Source organism: Bombus pascuorum, chromosome 3 (assembly GCF_905332965.1).
Source record: "Bombus pascuorum chromosome 3, iyBomPasc1.1, whole genome shotgun sequence".
NCBI lineage: Eukaryota > Metazoa > Arthropoda > Insecta > Hymenoptera > Apidae > Bombus > Bombus pascuorum.
Genome location: NC_083490.1, coordinates 6,703,947 through 6,730,748, shown reverse-complemented (window position 1 = coordinate 6,730,748; position 26,802 = coordinate 6,703,947). Strand labels below are relative to the sequence as shown.

The 26,802-nt window shown below is 42.8% G+C and overlaps 3 protein-coding genes across 5 annotated transcripts in view; 2 read left to right on the top strand and 1 right to left on the bottom strand.

The window, feature by feature from the left end:
- The first annotated feature begins 1,200 nt into the window (after positions 1–1,200).
- LOC132905405 (homogentisate 1,2-dioxygenase) lies at positions 1,201–6,441 on the top strand. Of its 2 annotated transcripts, none has more exons than XM_060956706.1 (8): positions 1,201–1,357; positions 2,635–2,770; positions 3,331–3,464; positions 3,539–3,725; positions 3,877–4,056; positions 4,150–4,373; positions 4,470–4,596; positions 5,367–6,441. In XM_060956706.1, exons 1-8 carry the CDS (start codon positions 1,331–1,333, stop codon positions 5,678–5,680), a joined length of 1,329 nt encoding a protein of 442 aa, XP_060812689.1. In that variant the 5' UTR covers positions 1,201–1,330; the 3' UTR covers positions 5,681–6,441. The 2 variants fall into 2 exon arrangements, with proteins under 2 accessions (XP_060812689.1, XP_060812688.1); XM_060956705.1 differs by lacking the exon at positions 1,201–1,357 and adding an exon at positions 2,267–2,541.
- On the top strand, positions 6,304–9,039 carry LOC132905396 (uncharacterized). 2 transcript variants are annotated; one of them, XM_060956683.1, is made up of 9 exons: positions 6,304–6,441; positions 6,628–6,688; positions 6,839–6,985; positions 7,050–7,280; positions 7,377–7,673; positions 7,771–7,872; positions 7,957–8,114; positions 8,207–8,603; positions 8,688–9,039. In XM_060956683.1, the coding sequence occupies exons 1-9, from the start codon at positions 6,319–6,321 to the stop codon at positions 8,891–8,893; spliced, it is 1,722 nt and encodes a 573-aa protein (XP_060812666.1). In that variant the 5' UTR covers positions 6,304–6,318; the 3' UTR covers positions 8,894–9,039. The 2 variants fall into 2 exon arrangements, with proteins under 2 accessions (XP_060812666.1, XP_060812667.1); XM_060956684.1 differs by lacking the exon at positions 6,304–6,441 and having other exon boundaries at positions 6,650–6,737.
- Positions 8,895–26,802, bottom strand: part of LOC132905438 (proto-oncogene tyrosine-protein kinase receptor Ret) — a 33,184-nt gene continuing 15,276 nt past the window's right edge. Inside the window, exons 2-19 of the mRNA XM_060956745.1 lie at positions 24,432–24,653; positions 24,224–24,351; positions 24,013–24,148; positions 22,914–23,170; positions 21,764–21,935; positions 21,551–21,648; positions 18,794–19,074; positions 18,501–18,692; positions 17,505–17,683; positions 17,182–17,418; positions 16,437–16,539; positions 15,173–15,341; positions 14,222–14,526; positions 12,202–12,382; positions 11,988–12,117; positions 11,141–11,342; positions 10,881–11,059; positions 8,895–10,814 (exon numbers count right to left, since the gene is read on the bottom strand). Coding sequence (XP_060812728.1) covers positions 10,387–10,814; positions 10,881–11,059; positions 11,141–11,342; positions 11,988–12,117; positions 12,202–12,382; positions 14,222–14,526; positions 15,173–15,341; positions 16,437–16,539; positions 17,182–17,418; positions 17,505–17,683; positions 18,501–18,692; positions 18,794–19,074; positions 21,551–21,648; positions 21,764–21,935; positions 22,914–23,170; positions 24,013–24,148; positions 24,224–24,351; positions 24,432–24,653 — 3,599 coding nt within the window. The 3' untranslated portion in view covers positions 8,895–10,386. The remainder of the gene's footprint in view (positions 10,815–10,880; positions 11,060–11,140; positions 11,343–11,987; positions 12,118–12,201; positions 12,383–14,221; positions 14,527–15,172; positions 15,342–16,436; positions 16,540–17,181; positions 17,419–17,504; positions 17,684–18,500; positions 18,693–18,793; positions 19,075–21,550; positions 21,649–21,763; positions 21,936–22,913; positions 23,171–24,012; positions 24,149–24,223; positions 24,352–24,431; positions 24,654–26,802) is intronic.

Here is a 26,802-nt window from a genome sequence, read left to right as displayed (position 1 = left end):
TTAATTGCCGCGACACTCTTGCTCTACAAGGATATTTTCATAAAGTCGCGCAATATTGTTTTGTCAACGAATTGTTCCTTAACGCTTTGACGGCCGTTTATGTGACTTCATTTTTTTTAAACTTAATTGGCACTTGCGCGCGAGACAAACAATTCTTGTATTTATAGTAGATAGCGTTCCATCGAAGCGAAACGATTTACAAATGCACTGGCAATTTGTGAATCTAACGATCTAGATGAAAGCGAATGGTCAGAAAGTGATTATAATCGCGAGTTCCGTAACCGTATGGAACGATCAGGAAAGAAATCAATGAATCCATATGACGCATAAGCGTACAAAATGAATTGAGATAATACGATAGAGATTCGATTATGGATTCGATAACGAATAAAATAATAGATTAGGTTTGTTCAGAAAATTTTCTCAAAAAGCGAACCATAATTATACGACGATAGACTGAATGAAAAACGCCGATGGTTAAAATCTACGCCGAAATGTGCGGCCGTTAGACCGTTAACGCGACCAGGTGCCACGTGATGCGAATCTCTAGAAATACAAATTTCTTCCGTATCCGTACTAGTTACCGAATTGTCCTCTGTCGTCCATCGACAGCGTGCGTGACTTGGGGATTTTCTACGACTGTCTCTTACTAATCGCATTATCGCAAGCGTTAATAATGCAAACCGAACGCTAGGTTTCATCTTCCGCTTTTGTAAGAGTTTCAGGAATCTTTTGACTCTTGAAACTCTCTGCGACTCTTTGATGTTACCTCGTGCAGTTGACTGTGCGAATGTCATTTGGGTCTTTTGTTTAGGCTAGATATATCACGTCGATAGAGCGAATTTCTCTGATATACGACTGTATGTATATCTAGTGCGCGTGGGTGCCAAACGCATAGTCACGAGCATAACTATGATCATATTCTTGATAGGTCGAAGACGTCAACACTGAGGATAGGAGGAAGAATTGCGAGCTTATTTTCCTCTTAACAATTCAGAATAGCGTTATCGACGATCCTCCGCTGCTACAACTGGTTGATCTGAACGCGTGCCACAATCTCCTCGCAATTATCCTATCTTACGCGTTGACTTCTTGCGAACGGATCTGACCACGATGAAGCTTTCCGATCCCATTTCAAGAGTATGTCACTACGCCAACGATATCGCGGATAAGGCTGTTTTTTTCCGATTTCATTAACACGTTGACAATTCAGAATAGCGTTATCGAGGATCCTCCGCTGCTACAACTGGTTGATCTTAACGCGTGCTCACAATCTCCTCGCAATTATCCTATCTTACGCGCTGACTTCTTGCGAACGGATCTGACCACGATGAAGCTTTCCGATCCCATTTCAAGAGTATGTAACGATATCGCGGATAAGGCTGCTTTTTTCCGGTTTCATTAACACGTTCAAGCAGTCCACTACAACCTTTACTTTGTAACAATTTATTCTCATTGTTCGTTCGGGTAGCATTTCTGCTCTTTTGACGCTGTTGCGTCCATAGCTTTGTTTCGTTTCACGTATCTCTACAAGTGACTTTTATTTTATCTTGCTCTGTTTTATTTTTTATTACGTTATTTTATTTTATCCCGGCATTCTTCCGTTCGTTTCCTTTTTGTTACTTTTGTATTCTGGATAAACTTACTCTCGCTTGTTCATTTTAACGATACCCATAACAGCAATAATAAAGCAGCTATATGCGACTACGACGTAATACCTTGCCGCCGAAAGCCTTATCGTTCGCCTTTATCGCGTTTGAAATAAAAGACTAGCACGAGCCTCGTTTTCCTAGGTTTCCCCTCTTTAGATCCGATAGACTCGCTACTCGTAATATCATTCTCGAATCTTTCGAATGATTAATCAATTACGTGCATTTTAACAACGAATCACGCAATAGACGTCCTATATTCCGATTAACCTTCCACCGTAAACCGGATTGCCTTTGCGTCGATTTCACACGACGAGCACGTGTAACGTTGCCGCTTGTTTATTTCTTCCCTCCCTCGGTCTTTTTTCCTTTCTTGCTGCTTCTCTACATGCAAGATAAATTAGAAAAAAGAGGAAAAGACACGAAAGAGGAAAAGAGGAGTATCGATTTATCCGTCTTTATCGGAAATTTTTAACGAGCTACGAGAGACAGGTTTTATCGTTCGTCTCCGATTTAACCGCGAGTGGGAAGAACGAGAACCGCTTGCGGAATAAAATATACACGTACGCGTAATCTACGTAGAAAAGAACAGCGTCGAGAGGGCTCGCCTCGGGAACGCTGTGGAGCGATAAATTTTCATAAGGCGCGTGGAATTTCTGACTTTTGAAACGATGCCGATCGAACGTATCGACGAGACGCACCTTCTCGTATTCCGCGCTGCGATTGGTCGACGCCGTGGCAAAACAACTAAACACGTTCTTTTGCATAATGACGATTTCGTTGTTATTACGTACGACCCGACCATGTTGTTCTCGTATAAAAGAATGAAGCAATGGGAAAAAAGTTGTATTCAGTGATCGAGGAACGTGGCGCGATGAAAGACGAGTTCAAGGTAGACAGACTCGGGATTATCGCGTTGCTACGCTTCGTCGATTCCCTTTTCCTCGTAATTTTCTTTTTCTTTATACAATTTCTTTCGTTTCAGTATTTGACAGGATTCGGCAACGAATTCTCCAGCGAGGACGAACGTTGCCCCGGTGCCCTACCGATCGGTCAGAACAATCCTCAACAATGTCCGTACGGTCTGTACGCGGAACAGCTGTCCGGCACGTCGTTTACGGGTAAGTAATCTCTCCGAACCGCGTTTTATCGCCAGGACGAGTTTCATGTGCTTAGTCCAGGCTGACAGGCGATCGCCTGTAGACGATCTACGTACATTTCTCTGCGCATTTTCCGCGTACAACGTTGAGGATTGGCCGTGGACGCGTGTCAGCGGACAATCGTCTGCCTAATTGGATATCGCACAATGATAAAATCGTCGTCCGAACGACCGACCAACACGACGATAAACGTACAAAGCATATTCTACGACTGCGTCCAAATTGACAACGATGCGACGATTATCTGCATTGCTTGAAATCCAAAAACTAGTTTGTATTAGGCGCACGTCTGTAATAAGAATGCATAGTTTCACGGAGTTATCGACTTCTGAAGCATAGGAGAGGCCCATTTTATGAGATAAATGGGCCGGAAACTGTATATCTGAGGACAAGGAACGTAGAAAAATTGCAGTAATTCATCTCGTCTTCGTATATCTGTTCAACGATTCTGTCGCTATGGGACATCCAATTAGGATACAGACTTATTCCTAAGCGTTTCATATTTATGTATCGTCCCGCAGCTCCTCGCTCTCGAAACAGACGCTCGTGGTTGTATCGAATCAAACCGTCGGTCGTCCATAAACCCTTCACACCGGTTGACAGCGCTCCTCGTCTCGACTACAGATGGGACGCTGTAAATCCAACGCCGAATCAGGTATCGACCTTCGGTCGTTCGTCATCGTTTTCTCTTTCACTGGAAACTCGAACGTTTCTATTTTCCTGTTTCAGCTGCGATGGAAACCCTTTGACGTGCCGACCAGACAAGCCGCAGAGATAGATTTCGTGGAAGGTTTGCACACGCTATGCGGCGCGGGAGACGCTCGCGTTCGCCAAGGTATCGCGATCCACGTGTATCTCTGCAATGCCTCCATGAAGAACAAGGCCTTCTACAATTCCGACGGAGATCTTCTAATTGGTACGTAACGTAGTTCCAGTCATGGACCGACCAATTCGTCAGTTTCCTCTTACTTTCTCTCTGCATCGAGCCGAACTACGTGCATGGAAAATATCGGCGATGACGGTCGTCGAAAGTTTTAGTTTTATCGATGAAACCGTTTTACCCGCAGTGCCTCAGCTAGGCGCGTTACTCATAACCACGGAGTTTGGCAAGATCCGTTGCGAGCCGAACGAGATATGCGTGATCCAGCAAGGTATGCGGTTCAACGTTGCTGTGTTCGGTCCATCTCGAGGATACATCTTAGAGGTGTACGACGATCACTTTCAATTGCCCGAATTGGGGCCGATAGGTAACGCGGATAATCGCTCCACGAGTAAAGAGATTACAGTTTTGCTTTTTTCTGTCGATCGCGGTAGCTAACCAAACTCTGATCTTGCAACAGGAGCGAATGGCCTGGCGAACCCACGGGATTTTCAAACGCCTGTAGCGTGGTACGAGGATCGTGAAATCGATTACGAGATCGTGTGCAAGTATCACGGTAAGCTGTTTGTAGCCGAGCAAGACCACAGTCCGTTCGACGTGGTAGCTTGGCATGGAAATTACGTTCCGTTCAAATACGACCTCGACAAATTCATGGTCGTTAATACGGTTTCCTTTGATCATTGTGTAAGTGTATTGCGAAAGCCACCTTACCTCCTTCATTCTCTAGTCCGCGAACGAATCGATACACGTTTCCTTTATACGCGTCTATTTTTCCTACAGGATCCTTCTATTTTCACGGTCCTGACGTGCCCCTCCGGCAAGATCGGTACAGCAGCAGCCGATTTTGTAATATTCCCACCTCGATGGTCCGTGCAGGAGCACACTTTTCGGCCTCCTTATTATCATCGTAAGTGCATAGAAAGCTGGCTATTCGATATTTTGTGGACGACAACGCGAGAAAAGAAAAAGCTGTAGCCATGGCTGTAGCCGTCTGCGTTCGTGATAAGAAGCAGCACAGATTTCGACGATGCTGTCGAGATCTATAATCGACACCTTCTGCTCCCCTCTCCTCATTTCTTTCCTTTCCGTCTTTTCACTTTCGAGAAATAAACAACGCTGCGTAATTACAGTCATCGTTCCGTCCTTTTCCTTTTCTATGCTGATTCGGTGTCAGCTGCATGACTCGATCCCGATACTTCGTTATGCTACACCGCTTCTAAAAATCGTGTAACCGAGATATCGGTGAAAACTCGGAATTTTCTCCGGTGATATCCATCGACTTCCTTTTTCTTTCGCGACTACCATTCTGCTGTTTCTTTTCGAGCGGAACCTACAATTTTTCCTTTCTCCGATTCCATTTTCTCTCTTCCCCTCGTTCTTATTCCATTCTTAAGTATCATATCGCCGCCCTAGTTCCAACTTCATTTTTCAAATTAACGTAATAAACCAATCCATGTATGTCTCATTGGTGCAAGAAATACAAATTGGTGGTAATACGATGAAGATTTTACTTGGAAAGCAATAAAGTATTCGGTTCTTTTAAGTCGTAACTCTACGCGATAATATTCAATTTCATAAACTTTAAGCTCAGCTTTCTCAGTTTATAAGTTAGTGAAAATAGATACTTAAGAACTAGAGCGACGTATATGGTTTATATGGTGTCTCTTCGATCTGCAGGAAATTGTATGAGCGAATTCATGGGCCTGATAAAGGGACGATACGAAGCTAAGGAGGAAAGTTTCCATCCAGGCGGAGCGTCGTTGCATTCCATTATGACGCCACATGGACCGGATTCGTCTTGTTTCGAAACTGCTTCAAACAGCAAGTTGAAACCTGAACGCGTCGCCGATGGAACACAAGCTTTCATGTTTGAAACGTCGTATAGTTTGGCGATAACCGAATGGGCTGCAAATCTTTCCAACAAACTGGACAACGATTATTACAAATGCTGGCAATCTCTTAAAAAACATTTCGTTTCGAATGCTTCTTAATACATTTTTACATTTTGCATTTTTATATTTTGTAGGAAAGATAGAAGCGATAAGGATACACGATTATAAATAATTATAGGAGTACATAATTTGACTTCTGTTTTGTTCGTAATAATTACTACTTCTGTTACTACGTACCTTAACACGATGACTGTAAAAATTACATATCATAGCGTAGTATATTTCGATCTTTTGCAGCTCTCAGAACAAAATAAATGAAATCCACGTGCCAGTCAACGTGTTAATCATCTTTTTCTGATTCATTTTTTATGGAATTATACGACAAGAGACGATGAGTCACAAACGAATCTTCGTTCTTTGCTTCTCAAGTACTTTTTCTTGTAATTAAGGATAAGTGGTTCGTTTGTTACGAGCTTATCACGAATAACTTGACACATTTATCATCTGTGTTAAGAAACATGTGAGGTTGCGCTATTTTTCGGTAGAGTGCGTGTTTAAAGTCAAACACGTAGGAAGCGTGCTCGTTAGTTTACATTGTGCAAAAATCGTAGTTCTCGAGAAAATGTAAATCGTTGTGATTGAATGTAATGTGTTATCGTGAAAATATAGAAAGTTGCGACAATCGTTGATGTCGGATGTAACGTAAATATGTTTACTTCGATCAAATTTTTTAATAGATGTGGTTAATTCGTAACTTTAACCTTACAATGCGGAGACTTGTCAATCTTGCGATGCTTCTTTGTTACTTGAGCAGAAGCGTCGCAGCTATGTATTGTTATCCAGACTACTGTCAGAACGTGGTAATTTTTCATTTTTTCAAGTCCTTTACAACTGGTTTCTCGAATTTCTAAATGTCTATAGTTGTTACAAAAGGTATTGACATATACTCTTTTTTCAATGAAATACCTTATTATCAGGCTCTATTGTAGTCACTGTATCTAGGCTGAGTATTTATTATTAGGTTAAATTGTCTGTTTATTTTACAGACAAAATTAGTTGCTACTCCTGGTTTCCAATGTCTATTGACAAAAGTTCAGAGGAAAGGAGGTACGATATATTCATTAAATGCATTCAGCGTCGGCTATAGTGATTAAAAGTGTGATGACTTATATGATGCAGCATGTATTTTTAATGTACAAGATAGGAGTCAGGAATCACGAGATAGGTATGGGAATTACTTGCTTTTCTTGTCGATAGATTGCACCAAACTCACGTTCGAAGGTTATAGTCGTTATTCAGCGGATGACACAGCAGCCAAATTTAATTTACGTTCGTACACGTACGAGGAATCTGGATATAAAGTGACAGCTTTCAACTTAAGCGTTACCAATGTGGACTTTCACGGTAAGAATCATAGAGTAAAATGATTCTATTCTGTCATTTGAAATTCCTTTCTATTATTAAATAGGATTGGTTACACGTTATCAAAGTTTACTGGATGAGAACGAATCAGCATGTAGGTACATAGAACTTTATGGGAACGAAACCAACCCAGCACCGCAGGAATTCTATATTTCTTGTCCATTTTCCGATGTATCTTACGAATCTGTTCCATACCGGTTAGATTATCTCGTAACAGGAGAAAAGTATAAGTATAGCAAAAGATATGTTTTCAATGTACCTGTGCACAGATTTATCGGTGAGTGTTTAGGCCAGATATTTTTCATTGAAAGAAAATGAGCAGTCGTGTGTTTGTTCGATATTGATGGTTCCTCTTAAATCTGTCCTATCTCAGGAGAAGGTGTAAGTATAAAGGAATACAGACCATTTGTATATATAGATGTTTCTTACGCTCCTCTTCTTTCTTTGCACGTGCAACCACTGCCAGAAGTGTATAACGTAACAGGGTATAAAATTTGGTTGATAAACAACGATACGGATTTCGTGAAAACATTCAATATGACCAGTGAACAAGATCTTCTCTACAATTTTACCGCGCACACCGGCGTGTTTTATTTTAAAGTTGCTCCCATGCATTCAGAGTGTGGCGATTATGGATGCGTGAACAGTACCACGCCTTTTATCATTATACGTAAGCAAAAAAAAAATTTCCTATGCGCGTCTGTATTATTTGAAAATATTTTCTTGTCGACGTGGTTGTTAAGCATTGTGGAAATTGTATTTTCCAGAGGAAACGTCTCATCGTTTATTGATTATGATTATTAGCACTGTGTGGATACCGCCAGTCATATTGTACGTCCTTTATCATCTTTACAAATTGTATAAAAAGGGTAAAATTGCAACGTTTGCAAAATATTTTTGTAAATACAGAGTGGCTATTGAAATTTATATGTTTGCTTCGTACTCTTTCGCAGAAGTATTTAAAAGGAGAGGGATACCGAAATGTTTGTTAGTCTACTCACCGACTCGACTATCGCATATCAACGTAATGATCGAGCTGGCAAAGTATTTAAGAATTTGCGACGTTAACGCCATGATAGACATGCTCGACGTTACGGATGCCACGGACAAAGTTAGTGCCAGGAACGAGACTATTTATTTCAAACGGCTCCACGTTTTCCCACGGAAATGTTAATCTTTTGGATTGTTATGTTTGTAACGTAGGATCCAGAATGTTGGTGCGATGCTGCGTTTCGAAACGCAGACGTCGTTCTTATCGCAACTTCTCCGCCGCCTAAGAAGCCTGCGACATCGGCTATTTATCGGAACACCGGTAATTATCTTTTGAGACTGGTCAAAGAGAATCAGTCGGAGAAGGAAAAGCGCTATTATATCGTGCAATTGCCGTATTGTAAATCGGACGATGTACCCGAGGAAACAAGGCATTTGAGGAGACTTTCTTTGCCAAAAGAATTGCCTAAATTAGTAAAAATTATTCACAAAGTGGAACGCGTAAAATGTTCCTCGGTATCCGACCAGGAATTTCTGGACAGCGTGAAATTAGCGAAACTCGAGATTCTGAAGGAAGATGCGAACATTGCGAAAGACGAACGAGAAACTGGTCAGTTCTTTATAGATTCGTAATCGATCGTTAATTTAGTTAGTTCGAACGTTTCGTAGCGTAGCTCAGATATTGGTGTTTTAGAAAACCTTTTAACGTTGGAAAGCACGGAAACAGCAAATAATCGGACATCGACTGTGTTGGATGATAACACAGTGTCTCAATCGTTTGCAACGAATATCGATGAATTAAACTTGCTCGGAGAGGATGGAGAAGGTGAGGAAGTATGTACTCGTGAATCTTCGAAGAACGACACGTGCTCGTTTCGTATCGATGAATTGAACTTGTGACTTCGTTTCAAGTACATCCTTTATTCATAACGTTGTGAACAAATTTTACTTGCGTAAGTTAGGTAATTTTTTAAGATGTAAGACTTTTTTTTATATATATACCGATTTAACTTAATAAACGCCAGTTTCTTTTTTGTTACCATACAGCTCCTCGTGTCCATTTATTGTGAGTTACGTCTTACAATTCTCCATTCGTTAAGTCACAGGTATATTAAATATATATATCTTTTTACGCATGCATACATTGCGCACGCGTGTATACGTTTTAACACGATATTAACGATGGTATAATGATAATAGTTGGAATTCACATGGCACGTGCCTGATCGTGCTAATAACTAGTCGATCCATTGGAAGTAAGCAAATATACAGTGTTATATAACTAAATTTGTACTTGAACGCTTGCGTCATAAACGGCAAGTGACTAATTAATATAACGAAATGGAATGCGCTGCTTTGTACAAGTAAACCAAAAAGGGGTGAATTCATTCACCGAGGTATAAAAAAAGCAGTCTTGTTCGAATACGATTACATCGACCAACAACTAGGATACTCAAGTTTACCTCCTCTTCGAGTGTATCGTCGAATCACCGTTTCGTGCAATTATCTAACAGACGTTTCACCATAAAGTGAATGTTAAAAGCTGGAAGCCGCTGCGGAGAAGGATTTAACTGGAAGTTTAAAAGTTTTACAATTTTAGTAATTAATATTAATCATTACGATCTTTCGTTTCTCGTTCGATCATTTGTTACGCGATTGATCGTGAAATTATCGGAAGGCGTTTACAGAGTTAATTAAAAGTTAGTCACCCTTTAGGGACGTAGCTTTCGTCAATGAGAAGCCATTTATTTACTTTGTTCTTTTTCGTTCGTTCCAATTCAATCGCTTGTTAGGACATAAATGACGAAACGAATAGGAAAATTTCCATCAAGGTTTTGACTAAACTGCGGTTCGCTTCGGCAATTTGAATAGCTTCGAACATCTTTCGTCGAAAATCCATGTATCATAAAAATCCAAGAGTATATAAAGCTGTAACAGGCGTCTTGAGTAGAAAGACTCGTTAATAATTTCTAGTATAAATTACACAAAGACCTGGCCGTTTATATGAAAATGTAATGTTGCGTATCGATTTCCATTCTATATACTATCACCGTTAGTATACCGTTGTTCGGCTCTTATCTCCTGAAGCGCCGATCTATCTATTTGGACGTACGCTATCCGCATCTTTTTCTGATTTTCTAGCGTTGCAAAGTTCATCGTTTCGTGTTCTTATACGCGACACGTATGCCCGACAGAAAGAAAAAGAAGGCACAGTATCGAAGGTGTTTGTTGCTCTCGATCGTTTCAACGATCACGTTCCCGTTCGTTTCATAATGGCATACTCGTCGTACGCTAGACGATACTCCTCTCGAACGAAGAAAAGACGCGATTTGTCTTCTCGAACTTCTAGATCATCGATATTTCACCCTCTGGTCTTTACGCGTCTCACTTCCTCAATTAGAGCGAGCTTCATCGTTATTTTCGTTTCTATTGGCGAAGACAAGTAGTTCTTCTACTTCTGTCTCTGTCTCCGTTTCTACTTCCGAGGATTTCTTGCCTTCCATGTCGATGTAGGATTGCGAACGTTCGTTCGTCGGTGTGGCTAGATCGTTCTCGCTGTTGCTGGTGACGCTGGTGTTTCTGAATTTGATAGGACTCTCGTAGTGATTCACGCAGAAGCTCGGCGGTGATTGATCGTTCACGTACAACTTGACGGATTCCTCGGGGAATGTTGCAACGGATTCTTGCCACAGGGCGTGGAGTTTGTCGATTTTGTCGCACTTTGTTACCGGATCGGAACACGGTTTCTCTAGATAGTTGACAACGTTCGTCCTCAGAGTATCGATTTCGTCACCATCATCTATGTCATCGTTACCAGAACCTGTAGCAACAAAATCGTTCGTCATACTGAAACCAGACGAGATGAAACGAAACGAGAGATACGTACTGCATGGACTGTCCAACGCGTGAAGCGAAGCAAAATAGGCCTGATTGTGAACGGTTCTGGGATTCAGATCCAAGTATTCGACGCTGTCCTCTAACATCTTTTCCCAATGACTGGTAAGTTCTTTGAAGGGAGGCCTCATTGCAGGTTCTTGATGCCAGCACGACATCATCAGCTTGTACCTGCGAATGGTGTACGTGTACTTGCGATAACTTTCTAGTTATAACTTGCGATGGCTACTCTTGAAAAGTCGGACTACTCACAACTGTTGCGAGCAATTCACTGGTCTCTCCATACGGTAACCGGCTTTCAGTAAATTATAGAGATTATGCACGTCTACTCCTGGATAAGGAGACGCCCCCAATGTGACCAGCTCCCAAAGAAGAACACCGAAACTCCAGACGTCAGACTTGCTGGTGTAGACGTGATCCGCAAGGGATTCTGGTGCCATCCATTTTACCGGCACTGGGAAAACACGTATCAAAGTATATACGTTGGATTAAACGGAGATTTAGCTAATGGCGGATGATGCACGTTAAAATTGTCTTCTTCCTAAACCTCGAGAAGATTTACGAGCGCTAGAATTTATGCAGACGAAGAACGAACCGCCGCAAGAGGAGTCTAGTTGGTTCTAGTCGATTCGAAAGCTTTTGAAAAAAAGTAACGCGCGTTTTGGTGAAGAGAGTGACGTATAATAGAGAATCGAAAAGATGATCGGACAAAGGAACACGGATCTGATTATTTCTGATAGATCCAACACGATCGTACAAGAGAAGACAAGAAAGTTTATATATAAGTGGTACGTTATTATCGTAAAATATCGTAATTTCACAAAACAGAATTATTGTATTTGACACATTTGAGCAGCGAGTAAATGTTTATAATATACATTCCAGAGTACGTAACTGTCAGCAACATGTTCAGATATATCTAATACAAAGGTTAGCAATATGTGCATGTACGCACAAGTAAGTTTCTTAGCAACTTTAAACTACAAAGAAGACCATGCAGCAACTCATGCCAGTGAGCGATAAAGAGCCTGCCCTATACCTCCGTTGCTCCTAAACTAATCATTTCGCCCGCTAATCGTTTTACCAGTTCTGCGCATACCTCGTCCTTTGCTGCGCTTCAAGTACGCATCGTCTTCGTAAACGTCCCTCGTCAGGCCAAAATCCGAGATCTTGCAGACCTTCTCGGTCGCAAGTAGCACGTTCCTGGCTGCAAGATCTCTGTGAACCAACTGAACAATACGGTGAAGCGATACAGTTAATTTGAATTTCAACGAGGTGAGAAAACGGGCTATCGCCACGGATTAAGGGATTACCTTAATGTCGGCGAGATAGGCCATTCCTTTGCTGATCTGCCAAGCGAAGGAGAGGATGTCGCGTGGCGTGACCGTGTACATGGACCTTCCATCCGCTTCGCAGGAAACTACGTTGGATAAGGACGAACATCCACCGGCTCTAATTTCCGACTCCAAGTGTCGACTACGTCTCAAATAATTCCTGCAAAGTTCCCGCATCCTGCGTTACAGCTTGTTCAGACTGTGCGGGACTTTTACCGAATCGATAATGATTCCGTAACAAATCCCGAAAGTAGCGTTCGCGCGTTTCTACATTTTCGCCATTCAGCTCCCAAATACACGATCAATGGATTCATTATAGCGTGTAATAACTATTATTGAGTACTGGTTTATTCGTACTAGGACGAATCGTTCATTTACCGAATCAATTCATTGTCTCGTATAGTATCACGTATGTACATTTTCATACGGGTGTACACGGGAAAGGAGCGTTCAGACGATCGGTGTTATTGCCAATATTTAAGGTTTTCAATACTGTATTGACAATATATATCGATCGTCTAGAATCTAGGGGCTCTCTCGCGTACGATAATATCGAGTACCTTAAATATTGACAACTATATTGATCTGAACGCTCCTTGAAATTACCGATTCGATCACGTTCAACATTCGATTTCGTTCTGTACATATGTACGAAGCGATTCGGCAATAAAACCGAATCTGCTCCGTTCTTTATCGTATTTGTAGGAGAGTAAACTTGGTCGTAAGAACCGTGCAACGTGGCGCTCTTTGAACCAACGTGAATTTTGTTTTTGTCGTACAATTAATTTTCGATAGACGTTTTGCTTGAAATTTTAGGACATACGCTTACTTTCCTTTGCGAAGAAACGTTTTAAAAAATTTTCCTCAAAACGAATATCGTCTCCGCGCGAAAGGAAAATTGTTACGTTGAAGGTCTTCGTAATCAAAAATGACAATTAATCAGAATTTAGAATATGCCGAAGAAAAGTAGATTAATTATTTTACAAAGCACACTGCGCACAGCTAAATCTATCAATAACGAAGAAGTTAGGGAGCCACTTATAGTTGAAGATTATAACGGTACTAAAAACGCAATTGATGTCCTTGATTAGACGATGGTTGCGTGCTGTTCAACCAAAAGGGAATCGTAGAGATGGTCGATGGTTGTTGTCTTGTATAGTATATTGGACGTATTGACATATAATGTATACGTTTTGTCGCTGTAATTGAGCGTAACTGGAATAGAAATAAACGTTGGAGATGACCATTATCTCTAGCAAAATTGGGAAATGCACAAGTAACGCCATATACGAGGAAACATCTTCTGACAACATTATGTTCAAGAGAAATTCTTAAAAAGAGTCAAAAACAAACTGACGTGTCTGGAAGCTATAAAAAAAGGACGATGGACCTTTGCTGAAGACACATTGAAACGTCGCTCTTCTGTACACAATGTAAAAAATTTGTTTGCATCTTATTATTAAATGCAAAAAATATAAAAGCCGAATTCTTAGTATTACAATTGAAAAATAATAATGCGTTACTATGCTTATCCTGAATGTTTCCTTTCTGTTTAATATTAACGACGAGAAGCGATTATGAAGACCTTCGACGTTACTTCAAGCAACTTTACGCTGGTTAATATCGTCGATAGGACAAAGACCTGCTATATAAGATAAAAAATTAGACGCGTACAAGGATAGAAATTTAAAAGAAACCGCATAAAGAGAAATATATAATGTAATAATATGGAGACTGGAAGAAGCGAGTCGCGCGTCGACACGGCCGTAACGCCGCGTCGCCGCCTGTTCGTCGCCGTTTGTCTCTTCGCGTTTAAACGAGCCCGTCCCTCGTTCCGCGTTCCATGAAAATGCGAGATGCAAGAAGAATTCAATTAACGTGACGCGACGAAGGTTTTCTCGTGAAGCGGTTATCGTCCGGCGATTCTGGGCGAATCTCGTTATGCGGAATTCCATTCCGCTCCGTGGACGTGCAACAGCAAGCAAGATTACGTACTCACCGCAACGAGCCAAACTCCGCGAATTCGATGATGAGGTAGACCGGCGCTCCGGGAGTGGTGCACGCACCCAGCAACCTAATCACGTTCGGATGTTGAGCTTCTTTCAACAGTTGATACTCGGACAGCAAGTCGGCCAATTCGGATGCGCACGCGTTCTCCTTCAACGTTTTCACCGCAACAGTGGTAGCTCCTGGAATTCCACCGATGTCGATCGCTTTGGCGCGCAACACACGGCCGAATTCTCCTTCGCCGAGCACTTGTTCGATGGTCAATCGCGCCCGTGGGAATTCCCATTTAGGATCCGGCTGGAGAAATAGTTGAACGAAAACGATTCAACGTCTTCTCCGACGTTTCCGTTGCACCGTTTTTCTCGTTTCATGCTTTACGACGATTTTACCGCTGGCAATGAGCGATGCGCGAAAGAGGAAGGAACAAAGTCCATCAAAGTGTCAGTTAACCATTTCCGTTCTCGTATCTTTGTTGCAACGTACCGTGAAACGTACGATACACGTACGGTAACGGTGCACGTGGTTCAAAAGAAAACGAAGTACGATCGAGTGAAATATTTTATTTAATTTAGCAATACAACTGTCCACCGCTACTAAAGTATGAAATTTTGTATCAAGGAAATTAAAGCGCGAATAATAGGACAGAGTTTATAACGCGATAAGATTTACAAGCTTTAATTCGTCATTGAAATCTGTAATAACGCATCGTTGTAAATCTATGGAAAATGAAAAATTACGTCGTTTTGACTGTCGTTCTGTGATAGTTCTAGAGTTAGCGTACGCGAAATATCCGAAATTATACCAAAGGATAGGTACAAACGATCACGTACAAAGTTGTAACAAAGTTGAGAGGCAAAGAATTATATTCGTCGGTCGGATGAATCCTGAGCTTAGCGTAGGAGTAACGAAAATGGATGATTCGAGGCAAAGAGTCGCTGCTTACCGGACACGTTTTTGGAAGAAGAAGGTGACGATTGGCTGCGGTGAAGGTGTCCAAGCCGATAAGCAAACCGTCGCCTCTGTCAATGTAGTCCGAGGATAATATGCCGACTACGTTCGAGTCATCGTCGACTCTTCGTTTTCCGTTTCGTCGAGCTTGCTTCGCAGCCAGTCTGAAAGGTAAGATCCTCGCATCGATCATATTGCCGTACCGTGACGACTTTTAAAATCGGAATAGACGCGGCAAGTCGACGATCATTTCGCAAGAAATATCTACGTCGCCCAGTCGTACTCATCGACGAACGTCAGTCGGAATATCCACTGTCAAACTTTTACGAGATAGACGCGCGCCAACATCCACGTGGATACGACGACGAAGTTTCTCCAATTTCGCGTACAGGCAAACTTTTAAGCTCGCTTTCGTGTGATATATTGGCTGTATATCTCGTCTTGAAATAGAGTGGAGGACAAAGGGAAGTTTAAAGTAAAAAAAAAAGCCACATAAAAAACGTCACCACTTTAGAAAAAAAGCTGCAATTGACAAGAGCAATTAAATTACGAATAGACGTAATGATATAGGTGATTGTTTCTACCGATATGTTAAAGATCATTCAGAGATGTGAAATCCGAGGAAAAACTGCATTTAATATGAAAATATATAAAATATTCAAAGCGTAGTATACCTGTCATAGTATTTGCTAAGTGAATAAATCTCTGCCTGGGTCCTACTCTTTTAGTCGTATTCATAAAAATATGAATTTGCATAAATATCCGCAGCCTGGTTGTATGCAAATACGCATTTCAAATTTCCTTCTGTTCGCCACCGTCGGTGATAACAAGTTTTTATCGTAGGATCGTATCGATACCTCGGGCAATCGAGCGCCGATGCGCGTGACAAAAGAAACATTTGATTCGGAGCAGCTCGATATGCGCGGTCGTCGTTCTACCGATTAAACGTCGTTATCGAAATACCGGAGAATCGGATTCGGAGAGGAATCCCCTTTCTTTCGAAAAGCCGTTGTTCGGTGGTGGATCGAACGATCGACGTGACTCGAGCACAAAGCGCTCGTTCGAGAGTTATCTAGAATTTGGCCAGCTGTAATTCCCCAGCTGTCGTGAGAACTCGTGTTTCGTTCTCGTTTACGCAAACATCGCGTTAATACGAACGCTTAGCCTTTGGTCATGTTTCACGCGTTTCGATTTCTTTCATCGCCAGTGTTATTATGCCGACCAAACAAAACGATATAATTCATTTACCAGTGACCTACCTGTATCTCGAAGTGACGAAAGAACCAATGATCACTATCAGAACGAGGAAACTGACTCCTATTACGCTTATCATGCAGATAGGTCCACAAGGTCCTTGAGATGCTACGTAAAAAAAAAAAAAAAGAAAGTTTAATCCTGTTGCGATCCTACAAGTTTAATCTCTTTATCTTACTCTTCGTTTAACAAGCAAAAATATTTCTACTATTCCAAAAAGATACCATAAAATACGCGATAAAATTTTGTTTATCCGAACCCCGTTTATACGAAACAGCTGTTTTTTACCGTTGATTATGCGAACTCTGTGACCGAGCTTTCGTTATTCGACCTACGCTCGAGTGTACTTTCTCTTATACGAAGGTGACTTCCGAAGTCGTACGCGTCCGTGTGCTCTATTCGAGCTGATACATAATTGTAAATGAGGAAATTGTTGTTCAGGTTCGGTTATCCGAACGTCAGCCTCTACTATCTCGAGTTAGAAATTGAGTAACAGCAGCTGATAGGTGTAGCGAGCGAGCCTCTATAATCGGAAACATTTTCAACCCCGATTGATCCGGATAAACGAAGTTCTACGATACTTAAAAACGTCGGAATCACGCACATCGACACGTTGTCGATGTTCTTTCGTATTTGCCTGGAACTCGAGAAATTTAGGACAAGCAAGAAGATCGGGTGTAGAACGATCTCTAAAGAGCGCAGCGGGGTTAATGCGCGAAGCAACGAGGGTTCAGTGAATGATCGTGGAACCTTTTCGGGCGCCGGTCACCACAATCTCCTCCTCTATGTCTCGCGATTTCCCGCCTTTTCCATCTTTACCCTCCTCTCCATCCTTTCCCTCCTTGTTGCCTCTGCCAGGATTGTCGTTTTGCGTGCGGAAATGATCCACGTTGCACGTGCATTGCAGCACATCGTTGCACGCGCAAGTTCCCAAGCCGCTCTTGATGCCGATTCCGTTCTTGTTCATGTGAGCGAAGTGGACGTCCGCTGGAACGTTAAAATTGATTATCGTCGATGGAAGCGTTAGCGAGATGGAAGAGGAAGAATGCAAAAGGTAAAAGAACGAAGCTCACATTCAACGGTGCAATCCTGGGGACAAATGCGAGGATCCAACTGTTCGAGCTCGTCGCACTGGTTATCGGGGCAGTGAGACAAATCCGGGGAACAAGTTGGATAGTACTCGGACATTATGGAAGCCTGGTTCGGACGTTTGTTCCATCTCCACACGCATTGAGCGGTAAAGTTGCCCTTGCTGAAAATCCGACCGATTGCAAGATCGTACGACGAGTTAAGGGGAAGCAGCCAGAGAGGAAGAGAGAGAGAGAGGAAAGGGACTGTTAGAATTGTTGTTCGTTGAATGTCTTGGACGTGTAACCGGTCTGCAGTTATGGTAATGAATTTACGAAGAGAGAAACTCAACGACAGATTGCGCGATTGGTAATGACAGGTATGAAGAGAGCATGAGTGTGAAAGAATGCGAGAAGGCGAGTTACGTTGGGAGTTAAGAGTAGAATCTATGAGAGGCGGTGTTACATAGTTTTGGAAGAAAGTTCATATATATTTATTATGGAAATATTAAATTCCGCTTGGAGTCGACAGTGACAAAACTAAAAAGATGTAAATTTTTAAGCAGAGGCTTTCTGAAATTTACAAAGATATCCTCGCGAGTCGTTTCAGTGACGTTATAAGGCGGCTGACTCATCGCGAGATAATCGCGAAATAATCGATTCTTATTAAACGTGATAATCAATGCACGATGCGCGAAAATAGTATAATCCGAAAATAACGTTAGGAAATAAGACGAGCCAGCGTTATCGCGACTCTAAGGCTAAAATTGATAGCTATCATAAACAAGTAACTTTGCCCTGTGACGCAAAACTGGCGGAATTCTAACGTATACCGTTTCGCATGATGAAGATGGAAACATAACGCAGGTCTTTTATTCGATAGAAGCAAATCCCGACATTTTTTTAGTTCTCCCACCGTCGTTGCCAAGCAGAGAAATATTAAGAAATATAACGTATGTTGCGGTATATTAAATTCCTACACGATGTACACGAAATCATCACCTGTAAAATCCACTGGCAACTCCGCAACTGGATTCGCAGTCCTCTGGCGTTTCCGCATTGGCGCACGAATGCAACCGGCCGATCTTGCTATGGTTACACGTGTCTAACTTCGACATTGACACGGCCGATAAGTTGATCTTTACAGTCTTGGAAGAGATCGGACGATCTTTCGCGTTCCATTTCACTTTAAGCCTGAAACATCGATCCATAGATCGAATCGACGAAATATTTTACGCACGATCGTGCAGATCGATCACGGGTCAACAAGGTTCCTGCGTGCTGTAATCACTTACACCAAATTAGCTGGCTCCGTTCTCAGCAGATCCTCGTCGGCGACGTAGACTATACCGCCCTTGTGAGTGATGGCGAACGCGCTCGACCCGTGAACGTTAAAAGTTATCGAGGTGTGCGGTTCGCTGGTTGGTCTCGCGACTCGGGTGTAACGAGGCGCGAGCCGTGCGACTTTCACGATCGAGGGATACGTGAAGGATTGCTGTTTCCCCGATGATATCGGCGACACGGTCGTCGTGGTCGTTCGATGTTCCGGTCCGTAAAAAGTCAGTGTAAGGTTCAGCTATCAGCAACAAACGTAAAACGTGCGACATCGTATTGTAGTTTTTTTACAGAGATATATGCGTTAGGAGAAGTTTAAGTTATGATATACATAGGTATATGTAGTTATGTACAGGGTGTTTCGTTTATCTTGTTCGCTTTGGTATCTTTGTTACCTTTACAGATACAAAAAAGGTGTATGGAGGTAAAAGTTGTTTAATTTAGAACGAGGCATATTGCGGTTCGTGTCTCTTTCCCTCGTTAGTTATTTTTGTCTTCCTTTATTTTTTATTCTTTTAAGTTTCCAAGGTCATCGACGATTTTGCATTAATAATGACACATCTTTATGCGATGTACTTCGAACGTGTAGATACGTCGAGCTTGGAATAACCTCGAGCGGAGAATTCAGGATAATTTGAAGGGAAATAAGAAATTGAATATTTACTTATTTTTGTCCAAAATTTTCATCATTTTCCTAGAAATGTTTCGGAAAATATTGTACAACCGCGTGCATTTTCGAGCAACGAAATTAAACGAAACGAGATAATAAAAGTAAAAAATGTTCAGCTATCAGAAGCAAGCCTTGCTCTCTTGGTCACTTCATTTGGAAATTCGTTACCTCTTCTATCAAATTCGCAAAGCTGCGCGTGGGTGGCTATGCAAATTGGAATCCAGGATCCTAGAAGTATTTGCCTATGCAGTATTTCGAGACTGAGAGTGACCTTTCACCACGGAATATGGAATGAGAAGGAATTTTTAGTGGGTAGTCCGCCCAACATCTTAGACAGTGTCACATAGCTAGTGATTGAATCGATACCGATATTACGTATTGATAATACTCGATCAATTCGGTACTGTTGAAGTGGTCGCCACTTTTAGGAGAACTCTACATCTGGTCTTTAGTTTTATAGACAAAAAAACTGCGTCGAAGGCAAACCATAAACGGTACACATGCAACGTTGGCTTCAGGGTTTTTCAGTCATAGGGTAACACTGCTAGCGTGCGGATCTGGACCAGCTCATATTGTATTTTGTCATTAGGAGATACTGACAAAATCTGCAATCATTTAGCTGCCAACCCAATAGATACACAGCCATGGTTGCAGTGAATGCGTATTCGAATAAGGTGAGGGATGAAATGTCCGATGGCTACAGTGGATACACTCGTAAAGATCTATCATATATTATCATATTTGATTGCATCGATTTATTGAGTTTGTCAGAACGTTAATTCGTCCCTGATACGATTTTACTGTAACCTTGGTCCGATGAGTTTTCCTCTTCTCACGTAAAAAGACAAAAAAGAAATGACTGGTATTCAGGAATGTTAGCAAAAGTAGAGAAAAATATTCATCGTCGACTGTTTTCGATTACAAATTCGTTTAGCCAATCTAGCGTGAAACAGACGTGGCCATGAGCTGACTTTGACAGGGTAACGCGACGCCGAATGAAAAATTGTCAATCCGCGGAAAAAGAAAGCGGTGAGAACGAAATCCCGGCCGATTCGCTGAATTTTTCGACTAGTTTTTAGTGGGCGTTTACGCTCGGTTAAAACGTTGAAATCGGAAGTTCCGCTCGGAGATAATAGGCAGCTTCCGCCCACGCGTCCGCCGCTGTGCAATTTCTCGACGCGGAACGATCCCCATTAATTTTCCTTTAATCGGCTTCTCGAAACCGCACCCAGCCGACACTTTCGCAGCCTTTGCCATCTAATTGTTTAACGAGTTGCGATTACGCCAATGGATCCGTGCCAGCTGGGACCAGGAAGATGTTGTTTGATCGCTGCCCTCCTATTTGTTATCGGGAACTCATTTCGAGATACGAATTCTCGGCTGAACGTCGGACGTGGAATTTGCATCATCGAAATTGCGAAAGAAAAGTTCGAACTAGGTTGGAAACAAGACCGCGCGTATTTCTATCGAGTTTCTCGTTAACAGCACCTTCATCGACGCGGATGATCGTCTCTAGACCGCGAACATTTAACTCCAATTTCATACTTCCACTAATACAGACGAGGAAACGAATGCAATCGTAAAGATTTATTTCTTCCAATAAGTGTTATGAAAAAGTACTTTGATTTCGATACGTTTTATAGTTTTGCACGTATCATTTCGCACAACTTTAACGCTAACTTTACCAGGCTCGGTAAAATTTCAATTTAGACCAGCTTCAAATTTAATTTAAAATTGTACGTTCATCTAACTTTTGTTCTTCTATAATGCTTTTACTCGTCTAACTCTATGTAAATTCTTACATTAACAAAATTTGAGAAATTGGTCAATCGGATAATATAAGTACGATTTTAACTGAAATTTTGAAACCGCTCGCCCGCGTATTAGCGCAAAAATTTCGCAGTCTAATCATCCGGGACAAAAATTCCCGAATCCTCGCTCGTTGCTATTCCAGTTTTCCTGAATTTTCTTCTTCGTCTCGCGGCTCTTAAAGAAGACACGCGTTTCTCTGGTTCGCGCCAGCTATCTGCGATAGACTGAGACTCACCGTGTTTTCTCCGTATCCTGGGATCAGAGACTCGTCCTTCACTTGCAGGATCACGCGATACGGAGACTTTGGCAGAAGAGTGGTTTTTGCGGATATTCCTGTAACGGAGGAAACAGAAATTTACCCGACGCAGACAGATCCTTATCGAGAAAGAAACGAGGACGATCGAACTGTAGGGAAATACGTAGGACTCGTTCGTAAATATCGACTCACTGGTGAATATGGCGGTGTACGGGATCCCTCTGGGAACTTCGATCGGCAAAGTGTTATAGGAGACGTTAAAGGCGTCGTGAGCGTCTCCGAGCATACGGACGGTGTAGCGATTACTACTTTGCGCGTCCGCGTCCTTCAGTATCAGCTTGTTGTCGTCCACCAGTTTGTCACCCTATCGACACGACACGGATGACAAGGTTTTTACGCGAATAGCGAGAAAAATTTCGCCTACTCGAGTGCGGGAGCGACACGAAGGAACGTTAGGAGAAGCGGGAAACGCGGGAGGATAGGCGGCGAAAGTAGAAAAGAGATTCGGGCTTAATCAAGATCAGACCCCGAAGGGGTTTTCCTTCCCGACGATTCTTCGAGACGGTTCCGTTGTCGCGTTCGTCGCTTCCGTGTCTTTTCACGCTGGAAACAATGCCTCGTGATCGCTGCAACAATGCGCCACTGATTAAGTCGACGACTTTTTAAACGATCCATCGTCCGTTCGCTAACGAGATTTGCCTTCTGTCTTCGTAGTGCGTGTACAATGTATGTAGGTATACGTGTGTTTAGCGCAACAAGCAGACGCGTAGTGCAGATGTAGGAGCTCGAAACGTTCGGAGGAGCGAGTAACGCGAGTTTAGGAATGAATTTTTCCCGACTATCCAGTCGGATTGTACGAATTCTCGCATAATCGAATGGAAATATTCCACCGCTGTTTCCTAATTTTGTAGCATAGACGGAAAGCCTCGCAGTACGTCGATCAGCGTACGCGACGACTCACAGTGTACAGCATATTCGACACTGTAAGCTGTTTGCGTTTGATCCTAGAGAAACGTTGACTGGAGCCATCCAAATGGTTCGCGTGATTTAACGAAGCGAGTTTTACCGGCAAACGTGCAGGAATTGGCACCAGCGATCTAAACGGAGGTCCTCAGAAATTTGAAAACGAACATTTGCACCGACTACAGGGGCAAAACGCCAAGTTTCTATCGCGATGGTATTCGCAAGAAAACTGGCGAAATATCATCGACGACGATGGAGATTACTTCGAGGACCTTTCTTCGTCGTTCGCGAATGAAACTCCGATGTTGGAGTCCTCCAAAAGTGGAGGACAATCCATTCTTACGCCTAATAAACAGCTCGACAAGATCGCGTCACTCACCGCGGTAAATTCTGGAAGAATCACGTCGATCGAGTGGTTGCCCTGCGCCATCGGTGGATTATCGTCCTGATCCAAGACGTCGACGTGTAGCGTGTCGATCGGTGCGTACTGCATTCCGGTGATCTCGTCCCACACGATGCACTGAACTTGAACGGCGACTTGCGGTCCGGGACCTCTAGGCGGCGGACCCAACGCGTCTCTGTCCAGGAACGCGTTCGCGAACAGCGTGTCGTTGGACGCGTGGAAGTATTCCGTGCCTAGAAATTATCGGACGTTCGTACGTTCTCCGCTACTTTTCCACGAACGCTTAACTCGCCTTCCGGGAATTCCAGGAGTTAGCGGCTCGTGCGCGCGCGCACGCGTTCGATGGATTTATTTCCTCGAGCGGAAGAGTCGCACAGATACAGTCCCATTCGTAAGATATTAGGGCGCTTACAGGAAGCGAGATTAACTTCAAAAACGTTTAAGCGTTGGCCGAAGCCTTCAACAATATTTATTATCCCCCGTGGCTTGACTTGTGTATGTCTGGAATTTATTATAAAGTACATGGAACCTCGAGATAAATGAAAAATCCTATATTCGTAGAAAGGTGGAAATCTTAACTCTGCGTATAACGACGTTGAACTTCTGCTTGCTTATATCCACTGTGTTATGTCCACTTCGCGATCGTCGCTTTAATCAACCTTGGTAATACATTCGTATTATTCAAGTTTCTATGATAATTCGAGATTTCATTAAGCTTAAGCTGAACAAACATCTCTGAGCCTCACGTATAATAAACGCGCGAGAACTTCTTCACCGAGGTTAAGGGATTCCTTATTCATATTCATCGCGTTTCTCTCGCGAATAATTTTTACAAATTATCCCTCCTCACTTCGAATGCAAAACCCCGATCGATCGATCACTTGATCGATGATTCGAACAAGCATCGCATCCTACGTAAAATCGACAAACGTCCTAATAGTTACGCGCGGGAGCGTGTGTCGTTTCTGCTCGAGCGCACAGGCATATTTCTTCTTCCTGTCTAGAAAACGTGCTTCTCTATCACCGAGCGATAGTTGACACGTGAGGACGAGGATGAAAAGAAAAGGTCACTTGCCGTTTAATAGCTTGTAGTCGGTTACGTGAAAATTGGAGCAAAGGTCGGTGTAAATGCCAGGTCCGAAGGTACCGATCATCGCGACCGGCTGATTTTCGTATATCTTATAACTGGACGCGTTCCAAAAGCACATGTCCTGAAAACGAAACGACGTTGAACGGTAGAGCGACAGAGTCTCACGAAATAGACCGTGGAGCGACGATCTAATTACCTGAACGTAGTCCGCGCATTTGATTTCCGTCCCGTTAACACGAGATGGTTCCACCGTGATTTCCAGGACGGCCTCGTTGCTGTCGTCTTCTTTCGCCAGAACGACGATCGTATCGGATCCGGTCGCGCCTTGGCAAGCGAAGAAACGAAAGACGCGGTAACATCTGCGTTCGAAGCGAAACGCGTACATCGAAGAACATTACACTTACCTTTCTTTGAAAAACCGTGCAGTAGCAGGCTGTTCGTCTCGGGATCTATGGAAACAGTCGGTTCGCGGGGCACGGTGACGCGATAGTTCACGCGACTCGGTTCCGTCGAATCGTTTCGAAGCGTCCTCAGTTCGAGCAGCTTCAACTTCCATGAAACGTGTCCATCGTCCCGCGCTAGGTACGGTATCCTTAAGGCCAAGTTCGATTGAGGAAAGTAGAGCTCTGGAAGAGAAAAGCGGCGCTCTTTACCGAGTGGTTATCCGTACACGTAAATTTCGAGTCGCTGTTTATTACGCGAAGCGACGAGGAGTTCTCGTTTTATTATTCTACGCTTAATTGGTATCGTATTCGGAACATAATTCTAGTATGCTTCGTTCCAATGTGTATCCTGCAATTTACATGATAGTGGTCGTTACGGTTGTTCGTTATCGTATAAGATAATGAATTAAAATTGTGTAATCTGACTAGCAAATGTAATCTCTCGTGGTCGCCTATCATCCGACGATAGCATTTAGATTAGGATTCGAGTCGTATCAATTGTTAGGATCATCGACGACAACTATCGCGTTGAAACAATGCGCACGAATATTCTCGATTTTACTAGTGTAAGCTTTCTGCGACGATCAGTCTACTAGCAGTCTGTAAGTAAGTAAGCAAATATTAGCTCGTCCGAAAAGTTTCTTTCCTTTTATAAGGAGATAATGGATGCACAACGTTTTCTGTTTTATATTATTTTATCGAATTACGTACGATCCATTTTGTTCTATCAAAATAAAGATCTCAACGTTCGACAGATTAGGTTTCACGTTCGTATAAAGATGCATCGTTGTAAAAGACGTGTCTGTAAAAGAAAGACACTTTTCGGACAACCTAATAAGTCTGTTATCGGCAGTGAAACGCCGGTAGTCTGTCTCCTTACTAACAGATTCGATAAGAATGAATTTCTGAACGGTCGATCATGAGAGACGTAGAAAGTTCCAAGCGAGTTACTAACCACCAGAAATTGAACTAAACACGATAAATCAACTCGCAGGGATGCCAGCCAAAAAGGGACGACCGAAACTCGAACACCATAAGCCATACTTCTCGCACGAATGCAAGAGTCAGCAATACAACCGAGCCATCGCAGCTCCTGCGATGCAAAATGTTTTCGATCGCAAGACGAAAATAAACGCTTCGTCTTTGGCATTGTAAAGTTCAACGGTGAGGGTTCGCGTACGGTCAACTTCGTGGAAACGACTCGTGTCAAGGTGAGCGCGTTTAATCGATACACACCAAGTAGTTAAAGTCCTGCTCGGCGAACGCGCACGGCTGCACGCTCTTGCAGGATAAGGATCGCGATCAAGATCCTCGACGGTGTTTTCGCGGAACTCCAGTCGCGGTTGCGCGATTCCATACGCGAGCGAGATCCGTTCCTGGAACATCTGCGATTCCACGTGCCGCGTCCACCGTGTTCGCCTCGATCGATACCACACACTTCGATCGTTCGCGCGACATTTCGCTCTCCTATCGTGCGCCATCTCTACGAACGAACTCTATGGAAATTGTTGTTTCCGATGGAAATTTTCTAAATGAAATTTTAGAGTTTCACGCGTGTAGGAATTTCTAACTGAGAATCGTCCCGATAATTCCGAGTCGTGGGAGGAGGACGCGTGCGTATTTCGTGGAAGGGGTAGGGTAAGAAGATATTTCGGTAGGGAAGGCCTCCGGTGATGGCGATGTCGAGGGCGAGGGTGCGATAGCGAGGGTACGGTGGAAAGGCGGACGAAGGAGCGTGCAGCCGCGATGCGACGGTCACGCGAGAGTCGAGTTAAACGCGCAAAGTGTCTGGAACGCAGACTTGCGCGCAGGCACACGCGCTCGCATACGCACACGTCTCCGTATCGTGGCCTCTATGTTAAACGTTAGGATCTAGCTGCTTGGCGAATGCGCGTACAAAGTCTTTCGCGTTAAGCTGTGTTTAAACGAAGCGCGCGAACGATCCTCTTGTCGGTGAAATTTAAGCGGGAACGTAGCCGTTTGGTTGAATTCGTTCGCTGAATTACTTGACCGCGATCTTCGCGAAGGAAGATAAATGTTTCGATGAGATGAACGAGTTTACGAACGTTATGGGGCTACAATCTTCAAAATATAAAATAGCTGAATATACAATGTGCAACGAGGACTTGTACTTCATCGTATTTATTACGGTATTTACGTATTAATTCGTTAAGTCCAAGTATATTAAGTTTCATATCTTTTGGTGGTATTTTTATACGACTGCAAAGAGTATAGTAAATCTTTGATTATCCGAGGCGATGTGAGACCCACCTCGAGTAATTTATTAGTATTCATAAGTCGTATAATAAAATCGTAGAAAACATTTTGATGG

Excerpts from the sequence above, each read along its gene's own strand:
- LOC132905396 (XM_060956683.1), top strand. The coding sequence starts at position 6,319 with ATGTGGTTAATTCGTAACTTTAACCTTACAATGCGGAGACTTGTCAAT. Across the intron at positions 7,873-7,956 it reads TTACAAATTGTATAAAAAGG|AAGTATTTAAAAGGAGAGGG; the intron begins GTAAAATTGCAA and ends ACTCTTTCGCAG. Across the intron at positions 8,115-8,206 it reads TTACGGATGCCACGGACAAA|GATCCAGAATGTTGGTGCGA; the intron begins GTTAGTGCCAGG and ends TTTGTAACGTAG.
- LOC132905405 (XM_060956705.1), top strand. The coding sequence starts at position 2,482 with ATGGGAAAAAAGTTGTATTCAGTGATCGAGGAACGTGGCGCGATGAAA. Across the intron at positions 2,542-2,634 it reads CGATGAAAGACGAGTTCAAG|TATTTGACAGGATTCGGCAA; the intron begins GTAGACAGACTC and ends CTTTCGTTTCAG. Across the intron at positions 3,465-3,538 it reads TAAATCCAACGCCGAATCAG|CTGCGATGGAAACCCTTTGA; the intron begins GTATCGACCTTC and ends TTCCTGTTTCAG.